This window comes from Ixodes scapularis, unplaced genomic scaffold (assembly GCF_016920785.2).
Source record: "Ixodes scapularis isolate PalLabHiFi unplaced genomic scaffold, ASM1692078v2 PGA_scaffold5__190_contigs__length_132052651, whole genome shotgun sequence".
Lineage (NCBI taxonomy): Eukaryota > Metazoa > Arthropoda > Arachnida > Ixodida > Ixodidae > Ixodes > Ixodes scapularis.
Window position 1 is genome coordinate 106,453,054 of NW_024609880.1, and position 24,601 is coordinate 106,477,654.

At 47.2% G+C, this 24,601-nt stretch overlaps 1 protein-coding gene across 1 annotated transcript; it reads right to left on the bottom strand.

Moving 5' to 3' along the window:
• Positions 1 to 4,586: 4,586 nt before the first annotated feature.
• Positions 4,587 to 22,560, bottom strand: LOC115321314 (beta-1,4-N-acetylgalactosaminyltransferase bre-4-like). Its single transcript, XM_040213877.2, has 5 exons — positions 22,396 to 22,560; positions 18,582 to 18,769; positions 17,764 to 17,886; positions 13,862 to 13,957; positions 4,587 to 4,719 (listed from the first exon to the last, which is right to left on the bottom strand). Exons 1-5 carry the CDS (start codon positions 22,450 to 22,452, stop codon positions 4,587 to 4,589), a joined length of 597 nt encoding a protein of 198 aa, XP_040069811.2. The 5' UTR covers positions 22,453 to 22,560.
• Positions 22,561 to 24,601: the final 2,041 nt, after the last annotated feature.

A 24,601-nucleotide genomic window follows, 5' to 3' on the forward strand; every position in this document is an offset into this window, starting at 1 on the left:
CCAGTACTGTGACGGGCTCAGTGATCACAGGCTGCTGCATGTTGATTTATCACTCCCCACTCTCACCAAGCATCCCATTTCCAAAACTATTCACGATTATAACAAAGCTGATTATATCTCGATAAACCGCGAGTTGGCAATCTTCTTTGACAATTACGTCGTTCATTTTCCTCTTAGATCTGTAGAAGAAAACTGGACATTATTTAAAACTAAAATGAATCATCTAGTAAAAATGTTTGTTCCTACAGTTCGTGTACGCACCGATTTAGGTAATCCATGGTTTACAAAAACCTTGCTTTCTTTGCGAAACAAGAAAAAAAGACTTTTTGCAAAGGCCAAACGGTTAGATACCACCCAGTCTTGGGATGTCTACAATTCTGCATTAAAAAACTACACAAGGAGCATAAAACAAGCCAAGAATAAATTCTTTTTTAATGACTTACTGTCCATTTTGAGGAGTAACCCGAGAAAGTTTTGGAATCTGGTTTCACCGAAGAACAACAACTCTGCCATCCAACTACGTACCGACAACGGCGATCCCATTCCAGAGAGAGACATTGCTACAGTGTTTAACGAATATTTTTCTTCCATTTTTACTAACGAGTGTTTGAACACTGTTCCCAGCCTCCCCGAGCAACCTTACGAAACCATGCCTCCAATCAGTGTAAGCGCAGCCGGTATTCAAGACCTCATTGCCAAATTAAAACTCTCATCGTCCGCCGGTTCCGACAACATCAATTCCAAAATTCTAAAAAATACTACCAGTATCTCAAGTGAGTTCTTAAAATTAATATTTGACCAGTCACTATCTGAAAGCTCCCTCCCTTCTGACTGGAAGGTTGGCAGGATCGTCCCAGTTTTCAAACTGGGAAGTCGCTGTTTGGTTTCAAACTATCGTCCTATATCTTTAACTTCAATCGCATCTAAACTTCTTGAGCATATACTATATTCGCAAATTATGAGTCACCTAACAACTAATAAATTTTTTTTCAAAAAGCAGCATGGATTTAGAAAGGGATTCTCCTGTGAGACGCAGCTTTGCGACTTCATCCATGACCAACATACTAATCTCGAGTGTCGGGCTCAGACTGACGCCATCTTTCTGGATTTTTCGAAAGCTTTTGATCATGTTCCCCATCAACGACTACTATCCAAACTGGCTTCACTACGTCTTGACCCGCTAATCTTCTCATGGATACGTGACTTTCTTTCTTACCGCGTGCAATACACAGTTACTAATTACCATGAGTCTGCCCTAACAAACGTTTCATCTGGTGTTCCTCAAGGGTCCGTACTGGGTCCCCTACTTTTTTTAATATTCATAAATGACCTTCCGGCCACCATTTTATCTAATATTCGCCTGTTTGCAGATGACTGTGTCGTATATAACAAAGTAACAAGTTTGCATGACAACATTCAACTTCAAGATGATTTAGTAAAAATTAATAAATGGTGCGAAGAGTGGCTGATGCCATTAAACAAATCTAAATGTAAACTAATCTGTTTCACTAGAAAAAAAACTGTTTTGTCCTACCAATATTACTTGGGCTCCGATTTAATTGAGACCGTTCCTTCGTACAAATATCTTGGTGTAAAATTAACATCAGACCTTTCATGGAATACTCACATTGAAGCCATCTCCGCAGACACCTCCAGGACCCTGGGAGTACTCCGACGTAACCTTCGACCTGCTCCACCAACTGTCCGCAAACTGGCCTACGACACACTTATCCGACCTAAATTAGAATATGCTGCCTCCATCTGGAACCCCCATCAAGGCTACCTTATCAATCATCTGGAAGCAATTCAAAACAGGGCCACTCGTTTCATCCTCTCCACGTACGATAACTCCATCAGTGTCTCTTCCCTAAAAAGTCAACTCAACCTTTCTTCTTTGCAGCTTCGTAGGAACATCTCTCAGCTCTGCCTCCTTCACAAAATTTATTATGACTGTCTTGAACTTAAAACAGCATTATTATCACCTCCCGATCGAACATCATCTCGCCTCAACAATGACTGTACCATCAAAAGGATCTCTGGCTCAACAAACGCTTTCAACCGATCTTTTCTCCCACAAGCTATCAAAGACTGGAACAGCCTCCCATCCTCCATCGTCACCATCGTAGAACCAAACGCCTTTAAATCAAGTCTTCAATCGCACTTTTTATGTTGTTAACTGTTTACCAACCTTTTCCTGAATGTATTATTTTTTGTCTGTTTTTCCAATGTATAATATGAATGATCCCCCCCTTATGTAATGCCCTCACGGGCCCTTAAGGTTCAATAAATGAAATAAATGAAATGAAATGTACATTTCTAACAAATTACAGAAAACTGCAGAGAGCAAAAGGTGTTTAATTACGTTGCCGCGCGCCCCAGGAGCCGCCCTTTCCTGGGCAAACATTAAAAAATGAAAGCCGTTTACAACTACCCGTAACGCCGAATTAGAGCGCAGCTCTTGAGGAGGAGGAGGGAAGGGTACTGGGGGGGTCAGTTGACCTCGGAAGGGGGGGCGGTCACGTGACCTTGGGGTGGGGGTCGCGTGACCTGGGGGGTCACGTGACGATGACGCCATCAGTGATGATGATGATGAGGATGCGGATGCCGATGACGTCATCGTCATCATCACTGATGACGTCATCAGTGACGTCACTGATGACATCATCGGCATCCGCATCGTCATCGTCATCATCACTGATGACGCCACTGATGGCGTCATCGTCACGTGACCCCCAGGTCACGTGAGGCCCCCCCCCCTAGGTCCTCCCGAAGGAACCCGAGGTCCTCCCGAGGTCCTCCCGAAGGAACCCGAGGTCCTTCCGAGGTCCTCCCGAAGGAACCCGAGGTCCTTCCGAGGTCCTCCCGAAGAAACCTGAGGTCCTCCCGAGGCCCTCCCGAAGGAACCCGAGGTCCTTCCGAGGTCCTCCCGAAGGAACCCGAGGTCCTTCGGGAGGACCTCAGGTTCCTTCGGGAAATTTTACCCATAATGCACCGCGCGGTTACGCCGACGGCGACGGCGACGGCGACGCCGACGCCGCTCAAGCCGGAAACGGGCGCCTAAGAGCTGCGCTCTAAAATGGCGGAGATTCCACACAAGAGCTATTCAAAATTCAAATTCAAAGTGTGTGCGTAACGCTGCTTACATCCGCCAGCCTTTTTATATATAAATTCGCCCGAAATGGCTCTCCAAGACTTCGCGCGACTCTTATCAGCCTGAGATTTTCGGTGCTAGGAATTAGTCCCGGTTCAGAAATGGGAACAATTAACCGATGCGCGCCACCGTTATCCTGATACCTGTGATTAATACGCCGAATAACACAAAAAATTGCCGCAATCTAGGAACTAAAGGTCTGTTCACACGATGCATCTTTTAGGCGCGCAACGGTTTCGCGACACTCAAGTTTCGCAAAATGTGCTCGTTCACACGTACCGCTTCACGTGCAACAACAACACACACCGATGCACCGTTTTGAGTGAGCTCCGAATCAGATCGCTATTTATCTGGGGACCTGCTTTGCACATTTTATGCAGTCAATTATTTAATTTTTTTTTCTCACATACTGCACTACTTGGAGCGATCTCGCGTGGGTACGTGCAGGACATGTGCCGGCGCCGAGCCCGTACGCAGTCAATTCATTGCCAAAGCTCCTCTCAATGCACAAGGTATTCATAGAAACGCTACGTGCCTAATCTGGTTACTTCTCGGCGCCCATGTCTGAAAGAGTTTACTGTGCCAACTGTTTCAGAGAGCGCGCATGGTTTCACGTTCGCTTGTAAACAAGGCAAACTTGGTTTCAGTTTACTCGATGGTCTCTTATCCAGCGGTATCGTCGCGACAACAACGCTATGAGCACTATTCTAATCTCGTCAACTGCCGCTAATTGTCTTCGTCCATCGCTGGATTTTTTCCGATATGCTACTCACTTTTCCTCCAGTGGTGCTTGACGTGCTTGCGGAAGCGCCGGCAGTATCCATCGTTCGTGGTTTCGGGTTTTTTCGGATTTGGCTCCGCTACAACACCGGCAGTGAAGTGGTCTTCTCAAACAGCTCGCCCCCCCCCCCCCCCCCCCCCTCAAAGGCCACGTGAGAGCGTTTCTGAGCGGCCATTGGCGGCGCCCCCAGAGTGATTGACAGGACTCGGCAGAGTTTCAGCAAAAGCTCGCTCCAGAAGCGAGGTGTGCGCGCAACGTTTTTTTAGATGCACGCGTCCTTTTCGGACTCGTTCAGACGGCGCAACCATTTCGCGAAACTACATTTCGCGACACTAGATGCGCGAGAAAAATGCATCGTGTGAACGGGCCTTTAGAGGTAGATATTTCTTATAATTTGAAGGTTGCTACAAAATTCATCAATGTCTCGACATCATTATGCGGCAGTGGTGTAACTCTTTTTCTAAAAAGATTATATTCACAACTTATACGGCACAATATTGTACCTTTATATTGTCAGTTGGCAACGTTTAAGATTACTTAACGTTCATGTGCAGTATCAATAATTCTCAAATACCACCGAGACAATTATAAATTCAAATCGATTGGAGAACTTTATTTACAGGTATAATTGAATTCACTAATGATAACAGCGCTTCATTTCCGCTGAAGCAAGTCCACAGTCACGTGAGTGTACAGCCTCGTTAAAACAAAGTCCACGACTCGGTAACTTAGAGTGTTGAGTCCATCTTTCTTAATACGAAACATAGTTCGACGTATAAGCTTGAATCTGAAAAAGACAAATACAAAAGCGGGTGTACCAAGAAACAGCTTGCTTTCAATTGGAGAAATTTCAAACGTTACCTCGTACACCAGCATAATTCCGAGAAACGCGATATAAAATTGATCGAATTAATCGAACTTGCTGGGTGTATAGAATAGCGCACAGAGAAATTGCAAATCCCTGCGTCTCAGGAAAACAAAATGGAAGACTAAATAAAACAAATCGACGTCAGTGTCTATACAGTGTAAGGTCGGCCTGCCATCGAGGTAAGGCGACACTGGTTTACGCTGTGGATGATAAATTTAACCAGTGCAGTAAGACTGCTAGCCTGAAGTCTTTAAACGTGCATCATGCAGTAGTGATACACGACCGCAAGCTGGTGCGATGCTCATAGAGATCGAGACGGCCAGAGGTAGGGGTTGAACCCAGCCATACCCTCCTATATGCTGACAAACCCTGGCAGATCGGCACGAGAAGCGGCCGCCGAAATAGAAAAGGTGGAGCGGCAGACAACGGATGAGAAGAGAGCCACGTGACTGGCGCCCCGCTGCGGTGAGACGCCGAAACACACCTCTCCCGTGCGAGCAATGTGTTTCGGGTCCTCACCGCTGCAAAAGCTGTGCGCTGACGTCCAGGTTCACCGAGAAATGACTCTTAGGTGCTCAGTGCTACCAGGTCCTCGCGCTCCAAATGTGCGACAGGGCACTCTCTGGCTCCGTTGTCGAACTGCCAGGCTACGACCCAGCATCCCTGGGTTCTGTAGCGCGAGATTTCGCTCCACGTGCTCCTAGCTGCGGTACGCTAACACACTCGGTCAACGATGGAGCGTCGACGCTAAGAGCATCCACACTCTGACCTTGGCTATCTCGTGGGCGCCGCCATTTTGTAACATGGTAAAGGCTCGGGCGGTGATATCGTTTTGTTCTGTCGTGGGCACGGTTAACATTTCTGGTGGATGGAAAGGCGTTTCTAGCGATTTAAAAGAAATCTTCCGATAACGGCCAAAGGAGGTGTCAAACAATGGAGAGTTTTAGTAGATCGTTCCCATAACTCCGATAACGATATCCCGATACTCCGCCACCGCCTCCCTTGCGCATGCATAGTATCGTTATCGGGGCTATCGGAGGTATCGGAACGATCTACTAAAACTCTATATTAAGAAAACTGAAGTGTCGTTGATCTGAAGCGTTGATTATTGAGTGGCTCGTGCAACCTGCCAGCAGCACGTGCACACTAAAGAAAAAAAAGGGGGGGGGGGGGGGGGGGGGGCTTTTGAGTTGTTGTTGTTGTTTTTTTTTCTCGAACACGGAGACAGTTATTGATAAATAGAAGAATCCTGGCGAGTGTCAAAGCTGAGAAATGAATACCAGCATTAAACAAAAAAATGAAAGATGTTTAAAAATTTCTGTAATGCGAACGAAATTAGAGCGCAGCCCTTGAGGTGGGCGAGAGGAGGGTACGGAATGGAGGGTATGCGCCTCTTCCTCCTCCCGTCCGCCTCCCCTCCTCCTCTGCTCTTCTTCATCCCCTCCTTTCCTCCTCCTCCTCCGCGTAACCTCAACACCAATTTCCCGCTAAATTTAGCGGGGAATTGAATTGCTGTTGAGGTCACGTTACGTCAACTTTCCCACTAAAGGCGGAGAATCTGAATTTGTTCATAGTTACTGTGACACCAAGTCGCCTGACGTCATTTTCCCCGCTAAATTTAGTGGGGAATCTGAATCGCTGTTGGCGTCACATGGCGTAAATTTTTCAGCTAAATTTAGCGGGGAGATTGTGGGAGGAGGACGATGGGAGGGTACGCAGGAGGAGGAGGGGAGGAGAGGGTACGGGGAAGGAGGGGCATACCCTCCCCTCCGTACCCTCCCCTCTTCCTCCTCAAGTACTGAGCTCTAATTTCGCATTACAGGGATTTGTAAACATCTTTCCTTTTTTCTTTTTTAAAGTGTGCCCCTTTGAGCGTGTTTGAACTATCAACCTCAAGATGCCCCTCCCCCCCCCCCCCCCCCCCAAATTCAGCCCTCACTTAAAATAAATCGCAAAATTTAACCTCGCTCGATGACATCTGAATTTGGCGCGAAGGTTCGGAACGATGGCATTTATATATTCTTATCGTTTCAGTCGCAAATAATATCTTGGCATCGTAAACACACACATATATATATATATTAATAGGGTGTGAAAGGACTTGGGAGACATGGCAACCAGGTCTTGTCAGTTCGGTCTTTAATTTACGACCAACTTCCTCTTCCTTATCCCCATGGCTACTTCGTCGTTCTTCGTATAACCAAATTATGTGATCGCGGTCTAACCGTAACACTACCCCCCTCCTCTGGAGAAGGCGAAGGTACGGGTTGAAGGCAGTTGTCGTCATCGGAGCGCATGGTGTATGGTTTCATTCGAGACACATGGACGATATCTTTGTTCCGTGAACGACCGTCGGGAATAGGCGTCACACGTTCAATTTCGTAGTTGACGTCAGATGTCTGTTGTGTGATTCGGTATGGTCCAAAATACCGGGAGAGAAGTTTTTCTGAACGTCCAACAACACGAACGGGTGACCAGACTAAAACAAGATCGCCGACAGAGTAGTTAACTTGTCTGTGCTTGTCGTTATAACGGATGACCTGTGTCTGCTGAGAAGCAAGTGTGCGGTGTTGAGCCAGTTGGCGGGACTCTTTCACCCGGTGAAGAACGTCTTGTACATAGTCAGATGATGGTTCGGAAACGCTTGGAAGGATCGTGTCAAGGGGCGTTCCTACGTCCCGACCGTAAACTAAGTAAAATGGAGAATAGTGCGTAGTTTCATGGATGGCCGTGTTGTAAGCATAAGTAACAAACGGCAAAATTTGATCCCAGTTGTCTTGATTATTGGAAATGTACATTGCTAGCATCGAGGCGAGGGTTCGATTAAAGCGTTCAGTCATCCCATTTGCTTGAGGGTGGTAGGCAGTTGTGGTGCGATGGATTGTGCAACAATACCAAAGGAGGTGCTGAATGACTGTAGATAAAAAGACGCGCCCTCGGTCGCTCACGAGTTTTCCGGGGGATCCGTGTCGCAGAACAATATTGTGGAGAAAAAACGAGGCCACCTCTTCTGCATTTGGTGCCGTGAGAGCCTGGGTTTCTACGTATCGCGACAAATGGTCGACGGCGACGATTATCCATCGTTTTTTCTGTGTCGACTCAGGAAAAGGGCGAGGGAGATCAATTCCAACACTCTCAAATGGGTGGCTAGGGGGCTGATTGGGATGCAGATAGCCCGCAGGAGCGAGGGTAGGTGTTTTTCGGCGTTGGCAAGCTTCACATGATGTGACGTATCTGTGCACACTTTTCTATAAGCTAAACCAGAAAAAACGAGAGCGGGCGCGGTTGTATGTTCGAAACACACCCAAATGTCCGGCAGTCGGATCATCATGAAGGGAACGAACTACATCAGAGCGTAAATGTCGCGGGATCATGAGAAGCAGGAGTTGTCTTGTGGGTTCATAATTGCGACGATATAGAACTCTCCCGACAATTGCATACATACGTTCCATTTTCGCTGCTCTGCTCCGTGGCAAAGGATGCTGTAAGAGTCGGATGATACTCCGCAGTTTTGGATCGTTACGTTGTTCCGCTGCGATGTCCATTTGGAGGAATAAGGCTTGAACAGGGATCTCGGTGGCATCCGTGTCATCGGTGGTGGTAGGTTGTAGAGGGCAGCGAGACAAAGCGTCGGCATCTTGGTGAGCGTAACCTGCCTTATAAACTATCTCGACATCATACTCCCGTAGACGAAGTGACCATCTAGCGAGACGTCCTGATGGGTCTTTTATGTTGGTCAACCAGCAGAGAGCGTGGTGGTCAGTCACTACTCGAAAGCGTCGCCCAAATAAGTACGGTCGAAACTTGGTTATGGCCCATATTATAGCCAAACACTCTTTCTCTGTTGTAGAGTAGTTTACCTCCGCTCTAGTGAGCGTGCGGCTAGCATACGCGATGACCCCTTCCTTGTCGTGTTTCTTCTGGATGAGGACAGCACCAATTCCATATCCGCTTGCGTCCGAATGTATTTCTGTGGGAGAGCGGGGGTCAAAATGGCACAGTATTGGGTCATTCGTCAGGGACAGCTTTAAGGATTTGAAAGAGTTCTCTTGGTCTTCCGTCCATTCGAATGCTGTATCCTTTGAGAGAAGGCGATTTAGAGGTGCTGCACGGTCAGCGATATCTTGGATAAAGCGATGGAAGTATGAGCAGAGGCCCAAAAAGCTTTTCGGTTGTTTAACGTTGAGTGGCCAGGGAAATTCCGAGACAGCTCTTATCTTGTCGGGGTCAGGACGAATGCCGTCTGCGCTGACGGTGTGACCCAAGATCTGAATTTGGCGGCAAGCAAGATGGCATTTCTTAGTATTAAGTTGGAGACCCGCTGTCTTAATGCATTCTAGGACGGATTGCAATCGTAAGAGGTGCTCTTTAAATGTCGCAGAGAAGATGACAACATCATCTTAATAGCACAGGCACGTTTGCCATCTTAAACCCCTCAATAAAACATCCATCATCCTCTCGAACGTGGCAGGAGCGTTGCATAAACCAAACGGAAGGACTTTGAATTCATAGAGCCCGTCGGGAGTTATGAAGGCTGTTTTCTCTTGATCTTGGTCATGTATTGGTATCTGCCAATATCGGATCGAAGGTCTAAAAAAGAAAAATATTCGGATCCTTGTAAGCTGTCTAAAGCGTCGTCGATTCGTGGTAGAGGATATACGTCTTTTTTTTTGTGGCATTGTTTAGGCGTCTGTAATCTACGCAAAACCTCCACGGCCCGTCTTTTTTCTTGATCAGAACTACAGGTGAGGACCAGGGACTTGATGATGGTACAATTATGTTCTCTCGGAGCATGTCTTTAACATGCTGATCAATTAAGGCTCGCTCTGAAGGAGAGACGCGGTAAGGTCGGTGTCGAACTGGTGAAGCATCGCCGGTATCAATTCGGTGCTTTACGGAGGTTGTTAAACCCAATGGACCATCGTCGATGTCAAAGCATGAGGAGTATTGTTTCAATAAATCCAACAGTAGTTTTTGATAATCTCTCGGTAGTTTTTTATCAACCATGGATGATAAAGAAGAGACGGAGTCACGCAATGAAGTAGACGAGCCTAATAATGTTTCAGCGCACGGCAGAAGAGTAAACACTGGACAAGTGGGGAGGGGATAAACAAAGGCTAAGCAAGTTCCAGTTGATAAACGTTGAGGCTCGTTTGACATGTTGGTGATAGGGACTGTGGCCGTGCCATTGGTCAATGTCGATAATGAAAATGGAAGGGCTAGGTTCTTGCGTAGCAACATGTCGCGGCAAGGTTCCACAAGGACATTGCCATTATAGTCGCCGAAAAAAAAAACTTTTTTACCGCCATGACAAAAATGGTACTCAAAGACGGAATGACATAGTCATGACTCAAACATAGCTTCCTTACTTGAACCGTTTCTAGGTCATAGTCATCATAATTCTCTCTACCAATATTAAGCAACCCAGTGCCGCAGTCGATGAGCGCGTTGCGTTGTGATAAGAAGTCCCATCCCAAAATAAAATCATTGCTGCAGTGAGGAACAACAGTGAAAGACACCACGGTAACTTTGTCTAGAGTGATGCGAGTGGTACACAAGCAACATGGCGAGAAAAGAGAACGATTGGCACCTTGCAATAACCTGCCGTCTGGAGGGGTGCCAACCAAACGAAGTTTCCGTCGCGTGGAGTCGTTCATGACTGAAACTCATGCACCCGTGTCTATTAATGCGGAAAACGTTTGTCCTTTGACGGTTATTGAAACAAAATTTCTTGGGGGAGGCGGAGGCTGGCAAGAATTGAACGAAGCGGCAGTACCTCCTACTGCCGCCGCGTCTAGTTTCCCTCGTTCTGGTAGGAAGTGGATGGCTCATGGGATGGTCGGAATGACGCCGACGAACGTGGCTAAGGCGAAGGCGAGCGCGGACGCCTGTATGCCGATGGTCTCGGAGATGAAGATCGGTTACGAGGTGGGAAGCTTGTTACTGGAACATCCTCGTCGAATGGATACGTCGGATAGGCTGGTGGCGAGTTGTAACTGGAGCGACCAAAGAATCTGTAGGTATCTCCTCGTTCTTCAGCGATGCGTCGGCGACAAAAGCGAGCAATGTGACCTCGGATTCCGCAGTGGAAGCAGGTGGGGCGGCTTCGAACAGTGGAGGTCCACTGGGCGTTCGAGTAAGTGGTCCTCGGAGGTTCGCTACTCATCGGTCTTTGAAACCTGGGTTGGAAAGAAATCTGGGCAGCTGGCTGGGAAAGAAGTCTGGGCGCTGAGTCAGCATGTACACGAGGGCTCATGGTAATTGCAGAAATATTAGGAGCTGCGGCAGAAAGCTCCTCTCGAATGGCGTCCCCTAAAGACAGACGTGTCGCTGCAGTTGTTTCCTCGAGTAATGTGGCACTGTCTGGAAACATAATCCGAAGCTCTTCCTTGATGATGCCACGGATGACTGTGCGTATAGTTTCAGTGACGGGGATTTGCAGCCGCGAGGGTAGCGAGGGTAACATCGTTGAGGTGGTTGCTGGAATCCTGGCTCTTTTGGTCTCATTGAGGCGACGACAGGCTTCTATGATGCTCTCGACGGTGCGGGAGTCACGGGCCATGAGGTATTGGAACCCGTCTTCTGATATTCCTTTGAGTATATGGTGTTAAGTAGTGGAACCACTGACCTGCACTGCAGACCACAGGACCCGGGCACTTAACATCCGCAAGCATGCCACGGCGCGAGACTACTTCTTCATAAACTACCATCGAGAGACTCGCGCCATCCTGAACAACTGGCTGCAGCCAAATTGCTGTCGCTACCACCTCCCGCTCTACCAATCAACCGGAGCGAAGGCGGCGCAAGCCGTGATGTACATCAACGGACCGCATATAAAAAGGGGAGCGCGGGACCAGGCGCGGCGCGCGACCAGAGGAACACTCGGTCTGGTTGAGCCGAGAGCTACCATTCATCTTCTCATCTTTTTAATTATATCATCTAAAACCCTACCCTGGCTTGACGTTCCTGCGTTCTCGTCCCTCCCTCCGGAACCTAACAATGGCCAGCCTTGTCTGCCTCTGACATGGTTGGATTGGCGAGTTTACAGAGATCAAGTACGTCCTCGATGTAGCCGATGTAGTCCTCGCCGGGACTTTGGGTACGGTAAGCGAGACGCCCTTCAGCCAGTTGTTTGCGCTGCGTAGAAAGTCCAAAAACTTCCAGAAACTTCTCTTTGAATCGATCCCAGGACGTGAAAGCGTCTTCGTTGTTATTGTACCAGATCATCGCCGTGTCTTTGAGGTAGAAATTCACGTTAGCAAGTTTAAGCGTATCATCCCAGCGATTGTGCGCGCTCGCTCGATCATAGTCGCGGAGCCATTCGACGACATCTTGGGTGGCTGTGCCGGCAAACAATGGAGGATCACGTTGACGGCATGTGACGGTCGATGACGTTGTGACGGGTGGATTCGGCATGGTTTGGGATGTTACGGTGTTTGTGCCCAACGATGGCTGTAGACACCGGTGATTACCTGATCGAAGCTCCGTGTCGTATTCTCAGCCTTGAGGTAGGGGTCGCCGCACCTCCACCAAATAATAGGGTGTGAAAGGACTTGGGAGACACGGCAACCAGGTCTTGTCAGTTCGATCTTTAATTTACGACCAACTTCCTCTTCCTTATCCCCGTGGCTACTTCGTCGTTCTTCGTATAACCAAATTATGTGATCGCGGTCTAACCGTAACAATATATATATAAATACATATATATATATATATATATATATATATATATATATATATATATATCAGTGTGTCGAACCGAAAAAAATACGGGTTCGGTTACGGTTCAGGTTCAGGTAAATTTATTTTGTTCCGGTTCAGTTCCGGTTCGATTAATTCGATCCGCGACCCGGTGAACCGGTTCGGGGCGCTGAACCGGTTCGGAAATTATAAATGACAAATTGCAACATCAAAATAAATTACAAATAAAACATCTGAAATCAGCACATACGAAACGGGATACATCGTAGTGTAAGGCTCAGGGATTTCTGCCAGGAATGGTTTCTTTATGTGCACTCAAAGGTTACCTCACCGACGTTTACGCATTCGGACTTCATCTAATTGGGTCCGACGCAGTAGCTGTAAAATCCGCGACCTCCTTACAAACCCACTTACAAGTAGAACTCGCTAACTATCCCGCCACCTCGGCGTGCAAGCAATTGAAGGAACAGTGGGGAGAAAATACAGCTTTCTTTATTTGAACTAGCCTTCGGTAACACAAATTAGACCCTTAAAGAAGTTTACATTAAACAAGATACGGAATATGAAAAACATTTCACCGAACGCAACGCCAGAAGGACGTAATAGGATAAATATTAAAATATAAGAGTTCGCTGTCTCACAAATATGTTAGCTTCTAAGTGCCTATACGAAACCGGATGCATTATTATCAAACTCCACAGCCTTTTCTTTTCTCATTCCGATGGAAGCAAGCTTCAAGAACTCGCGCGTTCTAGAATCGTGTTATGAAATGAGCACACAGCAGCATTTAGGATTTACGAGATTGTAGAAAAATAAAATCCCGTGACGCGATTTTTTTTTTTTTTTTTTTTTTTTTTTGCACAGCCTTCCAATTTTCTTTCTTCCGTGCAAGCCGCGACCAGCGCAATACTGGTTCCTATGTCAAGATTCATGGATGCAGCGTTTGTCAAGATTCATGGTTGCAGCGTTTATATTCCTAAGACTGAGTGGAGAAGAAAAATATGTAAGCGAGGCGTGTGTCAGTTGACGGCATGCACTTAAAAAACAAATGGCATTGATAGCACATTCATTGTCAACAGCGCGTGGCCGAACCGTTTTGACATGAGCCGGTAACCGTTATTTTTTTCCGGTTCAGTTCCAGTTCGGGTTCATCGCGATAACAATATAACGGTTCGGGTTCGGGTTCAGTTCCGGAAAAAATACCGGTTCGGTTCCGGTTTTCGGTTCGGTTCGGTTCCGGTTCGACACCCTGGTATATATATATATATATATCAGGATGCGATAGTATGCACCCTGCTGTATTGATGATCTCGAAGGAGGCTTTATTGCTCGCAGCGTCAAAGAAATGGCGGGAACCTACCGCTTCGCATTCGGTTGCTCCTGCTTGTGGTTTAGAGAGGTGTACCGTGCAACGCTACAGTTCGCGTGAATTATGGGCAATCCGCTGAAGCGTATCCTGAAATAACAACATGTCCTCAATGAATTCACAGACGTCAAGGAGAGCGGAACAGGGATACCTGCAAATTAGTGTCGATCTTTCAAGCAGACATCTGCTTGTGTGAGGGGAGGCTTTGTAATTGTTTGTTTTTTCAAGGTATTTTTATGTTTTAAGCTGCAAATTCTACATTAATGTTAATGCTGTCTGCGCAATTCAGTAATAAGGCTTTTTTTTTTTTTTGGGGGGGGGGGGGACATAATATAGGGGGCGAATAGTTACGATATTCAAAGAATTACCTGATTAAGATCTGCTCATTCGCTTCTTCAATTGGTTAACATAAACACATTGTTCCAGTTAAAAACTTGCTGTGCGTCATCCAAAATCACTAAATCAGTCATTTTGAAAAAGATTTGGATCGCGTGGGAAGGCCGGTGCTGCACCTCCGATCCAGTCTTGTTAAGTACGTGTTGCACGAGTACTAACTTTAGCGCACCCTCGTGCTCCTTGCGCGCTCAGAATTTGTCTAATATTTACTGACTACGTAATTTCGATGACGTTCAGCAAGTTTCTCATTGGAGTGGTATGTTTATTTTCACTAATTAAAAAGTTAATTAACGAGTTTGAGTGAATTAGCCAACTTATCATGACGATTGTCCCCCTATCTTATGTCCTGGGCTTGTAACTCACCTGCACAGACGGCATTCAAGTAGCTTTCACGGATTTCTTTTCGTTTTTACAAATTTGTAAAGCCTAAAGAAAACACCCCGTTCATTATCAACATCTGGGACTACGCGTAAGTGGTAGCGAAAACAAGAAAATAGTTCAAGATAAAAGGGAAATTCATATCTTCAAAAATTATCTTTTTACCTTCTCTGTTGTCTCTGGGCATGAAAAAAAAACCGATAAAAATAAAACTGGTAAACACTTACGCTACCCGTAAAGTCAAACACTGCGACAGCTGAGATATGACGTCGGAGCCGCTGAGGTGTCAGTTTTCGGAGCAGGTGGACTTAATGAACGGTAATGTCCGAGTACCAATGAGCGACAAACAGAAACAAACGACAGCGACAAGCTTCAAACCAGTCTTTCGCGATTTGATAGGCTTCGTAGAATAAACGAGGCTATGCTCAAACACGAGCAACAGGCACGCGACGGTATCTTTGGCAGGCTTGCAGCCACTCGTGCTTACTTCACGAGCACCGAACGACTAAACGCCTGCCAAGGGTATAGCTGGTATTCACTCGACGCCATATTTGAGGGCGATGTTTAGAGCACATGCTCAGAACGAGCTCACATTAATAGCCTGCTAGGACCGGCAATCTTGATGGTGCGGGATGCACGTTGCAAAAGAACTGCGGAAGCTCGCCGTCAGCACGGTCTTAGCAGCCGCGCACACACATATGGCCACCAGTGAATACACCCTATTTGGAGTATTCACTGGGCGCCATATTTGTGGGTGCTGTTTACAGCGCATGCTCAGTGCGAGCCCACATTAACAGGCTGCTAAGACTGGCAATCTTGAGGGTGCGGAATGCACGTTACAAAAGAACTGTGGAAGCTCGCCATCAGCACGCGCTCAGCAGTCGCGCACACAGCTATGGCTGCCAGTGAATACATCGCGAGCTTGCAGCATATGTTCGAAGCTTGCCGCTGTCGTTTGTTTCTGTTTGTCGCTCTAGGGGGACTCAGTCATAAAGATGCCTGCGCGCACCATGAGTCCACATAACCGCCTCGCCCTCTCCCCCCCCCCCCCCCCCCCCTTTTTCCCGTTTTGTATTAAACCGAGTAACACACCGGACGAAAATTCCATAGCGTTTTGTAACCAATGAAGGTGTATCAAGTAGAGTGCATTTCATGAACCTGCTAAACAATTTTATTGGACACAAACTAGGTCTGTATTGTGGAAATTGAAGAACCCTCCGAAAATCGCGCGCGCCCAAGTTTGAAATCCAGGGAACGACAAAACTGCATGTGTATGCATGAACCGTTTCCTGTAGTTGGTGTGGCTGCCTGAACATCTTATGCAATGTTATTGGACACAAACTAGCACGCCTTTGTGGTCACTCAAGAACACTCCCAAAATCGCGCACTCAAGTTTCAAGCGTGTAGCTCCACCTAATTCCACGCCTGTGGTTTCTTCGGCTCACTAAACCATTCAGTACAGCCAAAGTTACAGGGGAAAGAGCGTGTTCCAACCTGTTCAAGAGGGGAGAACGGAGGACAGAAAGACTGGAAATCCCAGGCTCTCTCTCCTGCTCCTCCTTTCCCTTCTCTTGAAAAGATTGGGACACGCTCTCTCTTCTGTAACTATGGCTGTACTGCACGGTTTTAATGAGACGGAGTATAGCTTTATTCGTTGTATACAGAACCGTATATAGAGAGTTTGGCCATTCGTTGGGAAGTATAGGAGGCAAATGAGAAGGCGCCATTGGCCGAAGGCGGGCTGGACGCCTTCCATGAAGTCTTCACAAATTCGAATGCGGCCGACCAGAAGCCGAAAATACTACCCTGGTGGTGGTCTCGAGAAACAAAATTAACAAATGCGTTGGAGTAACTCTCGGTGACAGAAGATATGGTGCGCGTGATGTTTCAATCACGGTCATCCAAAATCATGGTGGTAGGAGCGTGACTAACGGAACGATCGAGATAATCCGTACGCCAGGCGCCGAAGGCCGGGAATCTGCCGTCCGAGTGGTCACACTTCGCACGAGCAAAGCAGAATTCGAGCGGCACATTCGTTTCTTAAGTCTTTTTGCTTGATCATAATCGAAACATCACGTTCATCCTATTTCCAACCATGAAGAGTTACTACATTTAACCCTTACGCTCTTATTAAAATCCTTTCTCGCCAACACCGCTAGGGGATTCTTTTCGGCCTCTGGTTGACCAAGGGAGCATGCCAAGCCCTCTACCCGCTTCTGGTGCACGCCCTGGCTCTGCGCACTCCTTCCATCGACTAAACTCTCTCTAACACGGCTCTGGTTTTGTAGCCCGAGAACCTTTCTGGAATAATTATCGAAAACGCTTTGTGTTTATTGATCCATTATCAGCAGTCTCATGTTTATGTTTCAACGTACCATCATGGTATCACGTGGCAACGTATTGTCACATGACGTCACAGCGCGACGTGACGTCATGACATCACGTGACTCAAGGTGTCACCTAGCGGCGTCACTGTGCAACTTGACAATGTCACTTATTGGTGTCAGCTAACGCCAGGTAACAGGGGACGTGATGCGCGGCGTGACGTCAATGTGGAATATTTTGGCGGAGTGCCGAAAATGGCCCGAGTCGATATGGAGCGCGGTCGACGGCGCGAAACCCGCGAAGTGTACCACTAACTGCTGTCGCAGTAAAGAACGCTCGAGGCACACCTAAGCACTTTTTATGAATTTAGAACGCGAAAGATGCACGGCGCTCTTCCGCTTTTTTCTTTCGTCTTCGGCGTACTTGTGTCGACGGTCGAGCGCGCGCGCTGTCCACGGCGCGCTGACTATGGGCGTGGGGCAATGGAGCCGCTGCCTCGCGGACACGAAGCGCCATGGTGTGGCGGTCGTTGAAACTGACGCGCAGCGGCCAATCAGAGCCTCGTCGACACGCGCCAGGCAATGGGACCTAAGCCGAAATCCATCAGCTTCACTCCGCTCCTTTGGGGTCGGGTAAACTAGGTGCTGTTTGGCTAGGCTTTTCGCGTGGTTTCATAGCTGGGAGCTGGCTTCACTTGGTGCCGTTTGGCGCGGCTTCAAGCTGATGACGCTGGCTCGCTCCACGGGACAGTTAATGATTTCGCATTAGTGTGTAGTGTCCTTCCAGCCCCTCCTCACCTGGTGGAAACATCGTCGTCTTCGCCTCCCCAGCCCCAGAATATATTGGAAAATCCGTTGATATGTTTGAAGTGCGCCGCTCGCATTGCGGAAACTCCGCCAAATATCGTTTCGTACGGCAGCCTAAGGGCGGGAAAAGCAAGAAGGAGAAGAGGTTGGAGCGATTTACAATGCAGCTGGAAACGCTAAAGGCTGCTTCAGACATTTACGTTTCAAATGTGACCGACTGCATGGTTTGATTCTGAGTGCTTGTGTACATATTTTTGCATATGATGCCACAGTAACCAAACCAGTTGTGCTGACTAGAGTTACTAGGAGGCTACGTTCAGAGTATTGGCACCTTTTTCCCCCATTGTCTGATGCCGCCCGACCTATGCCCATTCGTGCGGTCGGGCATAGTTCGGGTCACGTGACATGATTTTACGCGCCACCGACTGGCCGCCGCCGTCAACGTGCATGCACGCTGCCATCTTGGTTCTGCGGTAGATACGGTGTTGGAAGATCACACCGAAGAACGTCCACGATATTTTACTCGTAATTAAACACCGGAAAACATACGGCCTACTTATTTTCATCGCCATAAGACCCCGATGAACACCAATGTTTTTGCCCGACACCGCAAATTGACACGGAAAAACGCCGAACGTGTGGAAGAAAAAACCCGAAAAAAAAACCCAGAATTCGAATAAAAATGAACCCCGAAAAAGTGGAAGCAAACGGCATTCCATGCTTTTCGTTCCAGGTTCGAAACGTCAAAGTATAGTGCTGCGATTTCTTTTTCACCTTCATTTATACGACTCAAAGGAGCGTATTAGTACCTGTATTTCATCTTGTCTATGCACGACGACATGTGTTTCGGGAACTGGTCGCATGTGTAGAGATTCAGGTCATTTTCAGGAAGCAGGTCAACGTCATGAAGTACGAAACAGCTGTGCCCGTGGAGCCGCTCCGCCATATCGTACCCGACGTTGAGCAGCTTCCCACGATTGAAGCTTGTGTGCGCCACCTGCGCTGAAACGAAGGGAAAGACGAGTAATCCAGTGGCGTCGGAACAGAGGCCCGGGGCGTTACCCCCCCCCCCCCCCTCCTCGCTCTCTCTCTCTCTCTCTCTTTAGAAATTTGAAAAAAAAAAAATTATTTAAAACTATACGAATAAAAAAAAAACTTGGAGTTAAGCTTCGCCTTCAAGAGTGGAAGGCGATAGCGCGTTATCGGGCCCCGGGCCGTTCGCATCGCCTTCTTGTTCGCTTCTCATGCTCAGAGACGCGAGTACGCTCCGAGATCCGGGGACGCTACCGCATCTCCAGATCGTCCTGCCGCTGCTGTCGCCTCATTTCGGCCTGACAGGCACGCATATAAACATATAAACTCCCGCTCCTTCCTAAGTCGTGCAAGCGTGTCCTGCGTTGCCTAGTCAGTAGCGTGTCTGGCTCGCCACCAGAAGGGTCGTGGGTTCGAATCCCCCGCCTATAATTCTTCAAACGTTTCCTTTAAAGGCCGACGACCAGACGCGACAGAAGATCCACCTCACCGCGGGGGAGGAGGAAAAAGGCAACGGTGGATAGGGTAGAAGGGGGAGAGGAGGAAGCGAGGGAAAAGTGCAAAGCGCGAACTGGTCATCGGCCTTTAAGGCAAATGAATTACTTTACAAAGTGAAATCGTGTGAGACGTGCGGCGACCTTTAATTCGCATTACATGTCATGTTTTAATCACTTTCGCTCCTCGCGTGGCGTCACGTTTCCCGTGAGCGTTGTGAGTTGTTTGAGATTCCCGCGCGAGGTCATGTGGCTGTGACGTCATGACCCTGTCGACCAATCAGGATTTTCCCGTCACGCCATCGACGCTGGCTTTTCTGCGACACGAGGTCCTTAACGCTATCGCCTTAAAATATCCCCCCCCCCCCCCCCCCACATACACACACCTTTCGAATAATTCCAATACCTCTGCTAAATGTATTAAAGTTCGAATGAAGTATGTGACTTTATTAAAGAGAAATGTGTGCTACAGTCGCAACTGAAGCTGATTTCCACACGAAGAAACGCATGTATCCTACATCTCTCGGCTGGTGGTTGTTATTGTTGCATTTTAGTGACCGACGCATCCTGGTCAATTGAAACGAATCATCCGTTTCAAAAATCGCTCACTAAACGTATAAAACACATGGCAGCGCCAGAAAAGCCAGCGCCGCGAAACGTGCTGTTCTCAGACCGCACGTGACGTAAGACCAATAGACCGATCTCACCAAGCGTTCGGCGCATGCGTGACGCCGCCATAACTTTAGTTCGCAGGTGGCAGGCAGCAGTGCACAAGACGGCTCGTGCAGCCTCATGCTCCACACGCGCAGAGCTCCAGCGAGGTTGTCGCACGAGCAGAAAGACTAAAGCTCCCTCGATGCATTGCGGCAGCGGTGGCGTAGTCAAACTGGCTGGTGAGATCGGTCTATAGGAGGTATTCACTGGACGCCATATTTGTGGGTGATGTTTAGAGCGCATGCTCAGAACGAGCTCACATTAATAGCCTGCCAAGACCGGCAACCTTGATGGTGCTAAAGGCACACTCCAAAAGGACTGCGGAAACTCGCCGTCAGCACGCGCTCAGCAGCAGCGCACACGGATATGGCCGCCAGTGAATACTCCCTATTGAACGAAGCTCTAAGATTGGCGGCAACGTAACGCTGACAACGTTTTCTAGGCGGTCCCCATCGATGCTGGACCATGATCACAGACAGCCGAAGAAACTCAAAGCGTGGTTTTTTTATGATCGAGCATCCTGGCTTCGTGATTGGTCCTTCGGAGTTCCCATCGGCTAATCCCGCACTCTCAATGGCTGCCGGACAATAATGAAATGCCGGGATCATAGCCACGCCCTCCGTTTCTTAAGCTGTTGGTCACCAAGATGGTACCTTACTTCTCGCTATCCCTCTTCTGTGCCTCGTTCCACAAGATGGATGACTGAGTGCATGATTCGCATCATCCAAGCGCGGCACGTAAACCATCAACATGTACAGGGTGTCACAAAAGAAAATTTACACGGTCTTTTTTACCGCAAAAATAAACTAGGCATCGCCGAACGCTTAAGGTCCGTTCACACTCTTGCAACCGAGTTCGACCGAGAGAGACCAAACCGGTTTTTAAGCCTCTTGCGATCTCTTAGGACCAGCTCCGCTCAGCGCATCAGGTCCCAAGAAGTCTTTCTCGGTCGTACTCGGTTGCAAGAGTGTGAACGCGCCTTTATTCTCCGCCCAAAGGTAGTGCTATAGGTCACAACCAGATGACAGTTTCAGCCCGATCCGATTACTTAATCAAAAGTTATAAGGGATTTTCTGAAAATTTCAATGGGAAAATGGCGGCCGACGGAGTTTTCAAACACATGGGGCTTTATGGCACCAGAAACCAAAAACGGGCGAAAATGGGCTCCATTTTCCCATTGAGATTTTCAGATCACTAATAACTTTTGATTAACTTATCGGATGGGGCTGAAACCTTGGCATCTGGTTGTGACCTCTAGCTCTACCTTTGGGCGGAGAATGAGCGTTCGGCGATGCCTAGTTTATTTTTGCGGTAAAAAAGACCGTGTAAATTTTCTTTTGTGACACCCTGTACATTCCGAAGATGATCGAAGCACGTAGGTAAAGTAAGTTTGTTCATTTATTTATTCGTTTATTCATGTATTAATAATACCCTCGAGGTATTACATTGAAGAGGGGAACTATCCTCGAAAACTATACTATAAGGGAAAATATTATCGTGAGCATTTTTAAACAAAACACTATCGGTAAAGTGACCCCGGTAAAGTGACTCCGTAAACAAAACAATATCGGGATGTGAAACCGGGACAGTCCCGATTTAGAAATGCCGTCTCGCCATTTTATATGAATAAAGCGAAGTGTCCCGTTATCGTTGGAACCTGCTTGCGAAATCAGTACTAAGCGTGTGGAAAGAAAAACAAAGCTTACTCGTGACAGTGTAATAGAAAAAGTATAGTATAAAAATGTTATCTCCAGAAGAGTATGATTTTTAGATTTTCTGTGGCCGCGCAGAGGAGTGTTCGGAGCACATTTTTATAGTACCACATTTGGCATGCTTTGATTTTGTAGAATGGGTAAAATTAAGAAAGGTACTTGTGTACTCAACTATACTCATCGAAAAGCTACAGAAAAGTGTGCGTTTTCACACTGCACTGAATAGTAGCAGAGCTTTTTGTTTCTGTATCGCTTCGTCCTCCCTTTCCCCATGGTGTCCCGCTTTCTACTCTGAGCAGTGCGGTTACCCCAGTTATATAAATAGGGAGTTTTAGTAGACCGGTGTTTCCCCCTCCGCAAACCCTCCGCTACGAAGAAACCGCCACTGCGCCTGCGCGCCGATGGCCTTTACTGTAGAGTTCCGGGTAGCGGAGGGGAAACACGGTCGACTAAAACTCGCTAATGGTGTTAGCGGTCGAAACGGGAAGGCAATTCCAATCATTTCATGTCTGCGGTATAAAAGAAAACAAAACAAATATATATATATTAAAATTGGAAACACCGACCTGATGACTACGAATAATCCGATAAGAGATGTAAGATGTCATCAAAGAAACAAAGCCGTTAAATCTCTTTAACCTTTAAAAAAAACAGCAAGAGCTCGCCGTCACCTGCTCTATGATGTAGATCCTGTAGTCAAGCTCTTGCCGGCGAAGGAACTGGTGCATGTGGTGCAGAAAGATGCGAAGCTGTTGCGCGCGGTTTCGGTACGGGATGATGAGAGCGACCTTGTGCCGAGGATAACAGTGCTCTGGACGCCAGTGTCCTCCGGGCTTCAGGTGCGAGAACATGCCTTCGAGATCTCCTATTGACAGAACCGTTTGGTTCACCTCAATACTGCCCACTGGTAAAAAGAGAGCGCAAATAGAGTCACCGAAGCTCGCAAGGAATATGGTTGTGCTTCTCGAAAAAATACGCGGACAAGGAGGTCTACACGACGTTTTGGGTGGACGCCCTTCTTCAAGTAAGCTCCCGCGAAATTTTGATAGTCACTGATTTACCTCAAAATTGGTTAGACAAATTATTAGACACATCTAACATGTAGGTCTTGACCTACATATGCCCTAATTATCCATATAAAGAGAGAAGTTAGTAATGCTCCGCAAAAAACAAGATTGTCTTTTTTTTTTTTGCGATTTTTGGAGCAAAAACGAGTATAGAGAGTATCGACACCCCGCTTCACCGATCATCTTGTGGGCGCTGCCATTGTGGTATTCACTGCAAAGCGGGTGCGACGATTCGAACACGCTACTTCCAGAGCTTTAGATAATATGCAGGAAGCTCGGGCAATATCGTCTCGCTGCAAGTCAGGAACTGCTTTAAGAATTCTAGACGTAGGAAAACCGACTCCTGCGATCTCAGATGAAGCTTCAGACAACTGGCACAAAGTATTTTAAGCACCAAGATGGCTGAAATGTCGTTACTTACTTAGTGACTCAAGTCTAGACTAAACACCAACACATTTGCTTCGATCGATTTACCTGCATTTCCTGCACCGTTGCAGAAAAGTGTAAGGCGGTGTACTTCCGGTCGTATCTGAATACGCATACCGGAAGTGCACTACCCTTCACTTTTCTGCACCGGTGCAGGAAATGCAGGTAAATCGAACGAAGCTACTGCCTACAAACAAGTCCGCCGCGCTTGCCCACTCCGGGCGGGGCCATTGCGCTTGCGCAGAAGCCAGGTTCGCGTGAGGCGAGGCTTCTGCGCATGCGCAGTGCCGACGGCAGCGCCACCGCAGTGGCGTGATGTCAGAGAGTTGGTGCATACAGTGGTTGATTATAATTAGGACAGATATTTTCTTAATAAATTGGGTGAAACTTAACTGAATGCCATTTTAACCATGTTTTTATTTTATCAGGTTGGGCAGAGAGGACGTGAAAATCGTCATGGTAAGTTGGCTAATTAACTAAAATCCTTTTTTTTTTAATTATTGGTCTATAGGGTCATACTGGAATTGCAGATTTGACGGCTATTACTATTAGATGTCTGACCAATCGATATAATTTACGAAAAAGCAATAGATCTTGAAATATTCATTTATAAATTTTCACGTTTTTTTAGATCGACTTTAAAAAAAACACTCAAAAAGACGCCACACTCCCGGCCCAGAACGACGCTTGGAAAAGTGATGCGGCAATTGTCTCACCACTATCTCGGAAGCGTGTCCTTGGTGGGTGCGCCAACGACACAACTGACGATGTGATCGAAACGGCTACGTCAATCTTCTCAAGCGTCATTAGGGTCGGGGCTTGCGGCGTTCATTTTAGGCGCAATTTTTACATCCGGCAAAAAAAAAACGCAAAAATTGATCGACTATATTATCTAAAAAAAAGCATTACCTTTTTGCTTACATTCTTTAAATTTGTATGGGCTCTAATATTAATTTCAGACAACAATGCAATTGCAACATAACCCCTAAAACCGATCATTAAGAAGTGCATTAACAGATTTAAGTTAATTAGTGAACTTACATCGTCGATTCTCCCCTCGTCTAATGTCCGCCGAGCCTGATAAATACATGGTCAACTTAAGACAGCACTCGTCTAACTCTCACCTCCTTAAAAAAAAAAAAAAAAAAAAAAAAAAAAAAAGGTATTTTCGAGTTAAAATCAAACACCCTAGCTGAATACGTATTGTACACTCTGGAGGGAACTTCGAGGGGTAATCAAAGATTCCTACTCACCAAGGGCGGGTGGCATCTCGGGGCAGGGTCGCTTCAAATTCGTTGAGTCGTTCCGCTCAATAGCAGGCGAATACTCTATCAAATTTCGGAGGTAGCGTTTCCTTAAAACCTTAAAACCGGGTTTGGGAAGC

Bases quoted from the DNA above. Each gene is read 5' to 3' on its own strand.
- LOC115321314 (XM_040213877.2), bottom strand. From the start codon at position 22,452: ATGCACCAGTTCCTTCGCCGGCAAGAGCTTGACTACAGGATCTACATC. The intron at 18,770-22,395 runs GTGACGGCGAGC...GTTTCAGCGCAG, and splicing joins GGATCTACATCATAGAGCAG to GTGGCGCACACAAGCTTCAA. The intron at 13,958-17,763 runs GTGAGGAGGGGC...TTGTTATTTCAG, and splicing joins GACGACGATGTTTCCACCAG to GATACGCTTCAGCGGATTGC.